Raw genomic sequence first — 8,364 nt, 5'->3', positions numbered from 1 at the left:
TAATCTGACCTAATCTAATGAATCGATGTTATTGATTTCATCCACACCCCTAACTATGGGGATTTACATGCCTACTTCATGTAAATTAGTATCAATAAGCTAAAAATCTTATTGAAAGAGAGAATTGACCTTAAGCATACATATACATACAAACATTTGAGCAAAACACCAAAATAATTGGCAACTTCCAAGTCTTTGTCTGATTCTAAAGAGCATAAATTCGATCAACTTCTGAATTTGAAAAGTCAGAGTGATGCCATGAGTTTGACCCACTTCTTCTATTACTCTTTTCCTTCTTCCTTATGGATCGACTTCTCTTAGATTTCACAACATAATAAGTCATTGTCCCAAGAACACCAGCCATAATCACACCTCCAACCACTGTGATTATAATTGCAGCCCATTCGTATTTACGACCAACCACGATGTAAGACGATGCCATGAATGCGACAGAAGTACAAACAGAAGCCAGCCACATGAGTTTATTTATGATCTCCACGACTCGTCTTTCTGCTTTCGTCTCACCTCTAACTAATGTAATTTGCACCACCACGACTGCCAACGATGTAAACAATGCGATTGCATTGAAGATGAAGAAGATTTTGAAAGAACTGGTGCCGACGACGACTGCTGTTCCTTGATCCGTGTCGCCACCGGGTACTGTAAAGATGGCTGCAAAAGCAACTGTTGCAAAAAGCACAGCCACCACCGTGACCGAATTGGTTGCGTTGTTGATTCCTTCCCTGTGCAGCTTTCTGAGCTCTTTAGAGATATTATGTACATTTTTGTTTGTTTTTCTGGTTTGTTCAAGCTGGGTATGAACATCTTTCTTAATTTGAGTCACTGTGTTCCGTAACTCGTCTCTTGGTTGGTTCAGTTCATTGGCTCTGACAGCGCCGTAACGGGAAAGACAGTCTTTGATTTCTGATGATTCTTCTGAAAGAGGAAGCTCCTCAGCTATGTCAAATGCAGTTTTGTGGTCTCTGGATAATGCATTCACATTGGTATCTGGGAGGAGCAATAGCTCCTGCACTATCTGCAAAGTTTAAGAGAAGGATGAGTATTTAGAGGTCCTTAGTATGAACACAGAAATCTCGCCAACAATCTTATTCCTAAATTCCTCATTTTTAAGACCTCGTTCGATAATCATTTGGTGTTTGATTTTTGAAATTAAGCTTATAAACACTACTTTCACCTATGATTTTTTTTTTTTATCAATTTTCTAACAATGTTCTCAAAATCCATGTCAAATTTAGAAAACTAGAAGTAGTTTTAAAAAACTTGTTTTTGGGTTTTACAATTAGTTAATAATTCAACTATTACTTCTAAGAAAAATGAAGACTATTGTAAAGAAATTATATGAAACGAAGCACAATATTCAGAAACCAGAGATATGGAGCTGAGCTTAAACATTTCATTTCAATGTCAGTATTCCAACCTACCAAAACATTACATCCTCCTTTCTCATATATTCCAAAGCTATTAGTACTACACACTCAAAACAACGTCTCATTCCCAACAATCTTATTTCCAAAAACTTTTCATTTCAATGCTAGTATAACAGATTGTTCCTTAAAAGATTTATATGAGAGTTTCAAAACATATCTAAGTTATCAGCAATTAAGTAGATAAACAAGCTAATATCCACAAAGGGGATTCAGTTAAACTACCTCAACCCGCTTTTTCCTCGTGGCAACGTGCAGTGCAGTGTTACCAAGTTTATCAGGAAGCATTACAATGGCAGGATCTGCATCAAGGAGCAACTTCACAACATCACGGCTCTGCCCTTTGACAGCCATGTGCAGTGCAGTTTGGCCCTTCTTGTCATTTCTACGAGCTAACTGTTGATCTTTGCTGAGTAATAGCTTTACAATTTCAGTATGGCCAGGACGCACAGCAAAATGCAATGCATTTTTACCATTAGATCTACAAATCTCTAGCAGACTACGATCTTTGTTAAGTAATTCCTCAACTACGGCTGTATGGCCTCTTGCTGCAGCAGTAATGAGTGGAGTCGCATTCGAAGGTCCAAATGTTTTGCTTAGAGAAGGTTCATGTTCAAGAAGCACTTGAACAATTGCTGCAATTCAAATTAAAGTATATTATCATGATTTTCCCCCAAAATTTCCTAGTGAAGAAGATGAGATCTAACCCTAGGGCATTTCATTTCATAAAGAAGCTGAGATCAAGATCATTACCATGGTGTCCTTGACTTGCAGCTATATGCAACGGATCGAAAGCAGACCTGTTCTTTGTCGTAAGTGTCTCTTTATTGGAATACTTCAATAATTCCTTAACGACCTCTATATGTCCTCTTTCTGCGGCGGTGAACAGAGCCGTTTCCCCCAATTCGTTGACCTCGTTCACTACTAACGATCGGACCTCAGCAACTTCCGCATCGAAATCGGCGCCACTGAGATTTCTCACCATCTGTGAATCAATATCATCAAGAATCTGCTTCACGGCGGCTAGATCTCCCCGTTGCGCCGCTAGATGAAGCTCGGTGTCGTTGTGCCGTCCAGTTACTTGCTTCACGTACTTCTTCTTCCCGGCTTGGTCCATCCGCTTCCCTGAATTGGATAGAACCAGAGCCGGAGCCGTCGCAGTCGACGACGGAGACGGCGTCGGCGATAGCTCAGCCAGAGGGTTTTGAATCGATGGTAAACTCAAAACCCCCTTCTCTAAATCTCCATCGCCATCCACTACCACTACAAATCCAGAAAACAAACGAAATCACTCCCCGAATCTCAAAAACCCTCATCAAAACAGATTTCAACCACAAAACAAAAACTAAATCACAGAAAACAAATTTCAAAATAGTACAGTCACCTTGAGCTGAAGAACTGCCCATCTTCAAACGAGAGGCAACAAGAACTCAAGAGATTCACCTCCTCCAAAGCTTTAATAGCGGATTCGAGAGCTCAGATTCTGGCTGCGAAGTTAGTGAGAGAGATGGCTTCAGATAAAGTAAGGGAGAAAGAAATTCAGATAAAAACAATCGAACGAGGAAAAAGGAGACCAGAGGAAAGCGCTAGGAACTTAAGTTGAAGAATTTAGCTTCTTTTTTTTTTTTTTTTCCTTCCTTTTTCTTTTTGTTTGTGGGATTGATGATACAAATTTTGAGGGAGCCCTTTTTTAAAATGGGTTTTTTTTTATCCAGTAATGATGTCAAATTTAGGTAAAATTACCAAAATGAAACTCGAGTACGTGGAATGAGCTTACTTACTCTCTCACTCTTTTACTCTCATTCTTCTCTCACATATTACTCTCTTCTTTTCCTTTCTACTATGACCTCGCTCTTCAGTGATCGGTCTTGTTTTCCAACAAGCAATTTCATTTTTATTATGCAACATAAACTAAATAGAGGAAGAGAAGAAGAAGATAGCTAAAGTTGCTCTTATGGATTCACTGGAGCTAGTGTATAGTCTCGCTAAAGTTGGTCCTGTCGAAGAAGATGAAGTTGAAGTTAGTCACAACGAAGAAGAAAAATCTTGGATGAAAACAAGAAGAAAGAATGAAGAGATCATACGAAGGAAGAATGAGAAAAATAAATAAGGATAATTTTGTAAAATTGCTTGATGATGATGTCAACAAGAATGATCTACGTGGATATGTCGATATATCCATAAATGAAGGGTTCGATATTGATATTAAATATCTATGGATATCTTCAACATCTTTTATACATGTTCGTAAAATATAAAAATATATTTTATTTTGTCCAACATAAATGAGTATGATTACTAATGATAATATCCATAATTTAGTTTTGGAGTAAAAACAACTTAATTTTCAATCTACCTAAATTCTATAAATTTCATGACTTATAAAAATATTTGTTAATATCAATATTTTATTGATATATTTGTCAATATATCTATAAAATTGAAATTTTGATAATAATATCGACATCGATATTTTAATCTTTAGGTATAAGTAAAACGTTTAAATTATTCAATTTTAAAAAGTTGGGCAAAAGTCATTTTTAGACTTTTAATCAATTATCTCTTTTATTTTTATTTTCAAAATAAATGTTAAATTCATTTATTTCAACTCTACTGTTCGTCGTACTAATTGCAGTGGTTGCCGCAAACAACTTTACCGGTTGCCGGTTAGTGGAATTATCGTCATCTTTCTTATTATTCTTTTTTTTTTTTTTAATTCTTAAAACTTAGTATTATTATTATTGTTGTTATTATTATTGTTATTATTATTATTTTGTGCAGCAGTAGCAGCCCAATTAAATGAACTAGCACTTAAATAATATCGGATTCGGTCGCCGGTTGACTCAGAGAATATTGATATTTTGTTCAATAAATTATGGTCCTATGGATATGAAATTTAAATGGTATTTATTAATGTCCAATAAATTATGTATTATGTTTATAAACTTTGGTTTCTTTTAATTAAGTATTGTCTTAATTTGAATTTATACGTATCCAGATCGATTGACTATCAATATATAGGTCATTCTTTGATGTGATTAAAAAAATTAATTAATGGCTGATGTATAAATAAATAAATACATATATCAGATGTTATCTAAATCGTGATCTATATACATACGTGTGTGAGTGCAATATGGCCTAGTTTTAAAAATAATAAAATGTGTATTAGCAAAAAAGAAAAATAAAAAAAAAATAAAAATAAATGTGTCGATTATAAAATTTACGTGTTTGCATTGAGTTGAGGTACTGAAATATTTTATATTAATGTCGATTTTTGCTAGTTTGATTCTAAATGTATAAAATTCAACCAAGGGGTGGGAAGGCATATGAAAAGCAAAAACATTTTATTCATGGGTTTTTATTTGTTTATTGTTGATTTATTGGGAGAAATTGTATAACCGTTGTTAAAGTGGGCTTAACTCAATAGTGATTGATACGAACTTTTTCCTAAAAGTTGAAGGTTCGATCCTCATCCCCTCAGTTGTTGTACTGGAAAAAAATTAATTGTATAATAGTGGTCACCGAGTTGAGAAAGAGAAGACAGGGGCGATAGCTAAAGAGATGCGGATGGCAGCCCTGAAGCATTTCATTGCTTACTATGCCTCATCTACACAACTCTATATAACATCAAGTTAAATTAATTCAAACTTGGGGACAAAAAAATTGAGTTTTGTTAAGAATTAGTGCAAACTTAATTTGCAAATAATCAAAGTAACTTTTAGGGGTTGTTTGGGATGATGAGTTAAGATAAGATGTTTGAAGTTCATATATCTGTAGAGTTCATATATCTATGTTTAGGGTCCAAAGTTATTTGAGTTTTGTTAAGAATTAGTACAAACTTAATTTGCAAGTAATCAAATTTGCTTCTAGGAACTGTTTGGGGCGCTGAGTTGAGATGGAATGTCTGGAGTTTATATGTTTGGGGTGCAGAGTTATTTGAGTTTTGTTAAGAATTAGTACAAACTTAATTTGCAAGTAATCAAATTAGCTTTTAGGAGCTGTTTGTTTTGGGTTTTATGTCCTAAAACTCGTGGTATGTAAACAATGGAGCTTATTCTGAAAATTCAATAAAGGTGTTATTGAATAGATCTATTACTTGAATAGAAATCCAATAAACTTAAAAGTCCCTTGACTATTGGATGAGTACTTGAACTTTATGTGGAGACATAAAGGTGGATCAGGTTTGAGTAAATAGTCAAAATGATCTATAGTACATGGATAAGGTGGTACCTTATTCTGGTAATACTATTTGGATACGGCCTGCTCTGTAGTTGTTACAAGGAGTTGTAAAAGTGCTACAAACGAAGTGATCCTAATTCATTCATGATTGGACATGAGGAATGGGGGTGTCCTTGTGCCAAAAGAGTTTGTACAAGATCGAACCACGAAATGAGTCACTCTACTTTTATAAACGTTGTTTATTGTTTTAAAACTGACATTTCAAAGCCAATGACCTTAGAGGTAAATTGACCTTATCCTGAGCTAAATATGAACTCTTGTTTATCTTGGGATTGCCCTTAGATTTTTCATATGTGAGGGTTTGGCTCAACAACGCCGGCTCAATTATAACTGTCATTTTAGGGTAAGCCTGAATAGATAGCTGGGAACATAGGTGCAAGAGGAATCACTCCTACCCACTTTGGGGATCGTAGAGAGTGTTCCCTTAAGTCTTTAATTCTGGAGCTTGAACAAGGGATTCCGCCCTCTCATGGCCGATGAGAGGGACTCGGTTTTATGATTGGATCACCAAACATTTGTTCATTAGGAGATTAGTTGGGGACTTTAAGGAACAAGAGGTAATTTCAGGGGTAAAACAGAGATTTGACCCAGCCGTTATTACGAACAATCTATGAAGGGCTAACTTACTAATCATGGTTATATCGAATGGACATAATATATCTACAGGTGAGGAGGGGAGTTTAACTATGGGTTTATAGTGGAGGTAACCCAATAGTTAACGAATGGGTAATCCGGTCTAATGAGTTTAGCCCGATTAATCTCGGATCGTGGAGTCCATGATCTGTAGGTTTATGAGGTCCCCTTACTAGCTCGGAAATGGATTAGCTCTAGAGTAGCGTGATAAGTTAATTTGAAACGTTCAAATTAGAATCAAACGGAATTGGAGAAAATATATTTAAATATTATTTAAATATATGGAGATGAATTTGTGTAAAAATTAATTTAATATTGGATATTAAATTAATTAGAATTGTTTAAATTGTTTAAATAATTATTTATTGATTATAAAATTAATTTGTGAAATTAATAAATTTTGGTTTTAGAAATAAAACATAATTTTAAAATCAAAATAGATTTTTGAAAATTAAAAAATTACACAAAACTTGAAAAATAGGTTTTTCAAGTTCATCTTCAACTTGCTCACAAGGAACTCACCACCTCTTCTCTTGGTTTACTCCAAGCATGAGCTGCATCTCATGCAACACATCTCTTGGCATGATAGTCTACAATATATTGAAGAGATTGGAGTGAAGAATGAGTGTTGAACCGACTGAATTTTTGCTGAAAAATTCGGATGAATAAGGTGTTTTTCAATGGGTTGGTTCAGTGAGTTTTCTCCATATTTCCTTTGATTCCAGCTTATTTTGAATCCCACAACTCAATCTAGAGCACCGAGAGGATAGTAGAAAATATCTTGTGATGGTCTACACAAGGATTCGAAGGATTTTGCAGCTGGAAATAGAGATTTCGTTGGTTCGGCCAAGGTATATTCTTGAAACCATTAAACTCTGTTTTTAGCATGTTTCTTTTCAACCAAAATTAATGAATTAGAATGCTTATGGATCCTGATTTCTTCCACTGCGTGATGGTGTCGATCCAACAGCTTGGAGCGTTGAGTTGAGATAAAATGTATGGAGTTCATATATTTGTGTTTGTGGTGTAGAGTTATTTGGTTTGAGTTCATATGACTATGTTTGGAGTGTATAGTTGAGTTCATATGTCTGGAATATCTGGGTAGTTTTTTGAACTCTAAGATACTGTTTGGTAACCATTTTTTTTTTTTTTTTTTGAAAATTAAGTCTATGGAGAGTACTTCTACATCCAAATTCCTTCCTTTATTGTCTATTTTTCACTAAGGAACCAAGCCAGATTTTGAGAACTAAAAAAGTGGTTTTTAAAAAGTTATTCTTGTTTTTGGAATTTGGCTAAGAATTCAAAGTGGTATTTAAAAAGTTGTTCTTGTTTTTGGAATTTGGCTAAGAATTCAACTATTGTGCTTAAGAATGATGCAAATTATTATAAGAAATGTGGATGAAATAAGCTTAATTTTAAAAAACAAAAACAAAAAAACAAATGATTACCAAACGAGACATAAATAATATGTTTTTATAATTACTATTTTTGTTCTGAAACTTTTTTTTTAATAATTCTACTCATCTTTATTTAAATAAAATATTGATTGCAATTTTTTTCTTTTAATTTTTAATACTTTTCTTTCTTTCTTTCTTGGGTAGTTAACAACAATTAATCCATTAGATTTATAGAAATATGGTTAAATAAAATAAGAAACCAAAGAGAAATCAAAATATTTTATTCCTATTTTCTTCCATGAATTTCATTATCATCTTCTTCTTTTTCTTAATGTTGTTGCTCTGTATTTTTACTTTATCGTGATTTTTTTTTTAAAAAAAAATTGAATCTCTCCCATCATCTTAGCAACCACATTTCAACAATTTCACTTTCAGTTCCTCCAAATTTGGAGGATCTTCAGAGAGCAAATTTCCATTTTTCACTAATTCTTGCTATGAAATGTTTCACGAAAAAAAATCTTCACTTTATGGGTTTTTTTTTTGTATATGTTATATACTTTTCAACTACATACATAATTTTCGTCTAAATATTCTTAACGTTCATTTGATATGTGAATTCAATTAAATAAAAATATATTTTACAAAAT

At 33.7% G+C, this 8,364-nt stretch overlaps 1 protein-coding gene across 1 annotated transcript; it reads right to left on the bottom strand.

Annotated features, from left to right (window-relative positions):
- LOC120079951 (ankyrin repeat-containing protein ITN1) lies at positions 1-3,086 on the bottom strand. The gene is made up of 4 exons (XM_039034425.1): positions 2,830-3,086; positions 2,199-2,708; positions 1,671-2,080; positions 1-1,036 (listed from the first exon to the last, which is right to left on the bottom strand). The coding sequence occupies exons 1-4, from the start codon at positions 2,849-2,851 to the stop codon at positions 206-208; spliced, it is 1,773 nt and encodes a 590-aa protein (XP_038890353.1). The 5' UTR covers positions 2,852-3,086; the 3' UTR covers positions 1-205.
- Positions 3,087-8,364: the final 5,278 nt, after the last annotated feature.

The sequence above is a fragment of the Benincasa hispida genome, chromosome 6, assembly GCF_009727055.1.
Source record: "Benincasa hispida cultivar B227 chromosome 6, ASM972705v1, whole genome shotgun sequence".
Taxonomy (NCBI): Eukaryota; Viridiplantae; Streptophyta; class Magnoliopsida; order Cucurbitales; family Cucurbitaceae; genus Benincasa; species Benincasa hispida.
This window is presented reverse-complemented; position numbering and strand designations above follow the sequence as displayed.

What these genes read in the sequence shown, in the direction of transcription:
- LOC120079951 (XM_039034425.1), bottom strand. Translation starts at nt 2,851, where the DNA reads ATGGGCAGTTCTTCAGCTCAAG. An exon ending in GGGCAGTTCTTCAGCTCAAG is followed by an intron (nt 2,709 to 2,829) that starts GTGACTGTACTA and finishes CTGGATTTGTAG; the next exon opens with TGGTAGTGGATGGCGATGGA. An exon ending in CGAGGAAAAAGCGGGTTGAG is followed by an intron (nt 1,037 to 1,670) that starts GTAGTTTAACTG and finishes TAAACTTTGCAG; the next exon opens with ATAGTGCAGGAGCTATTGCT.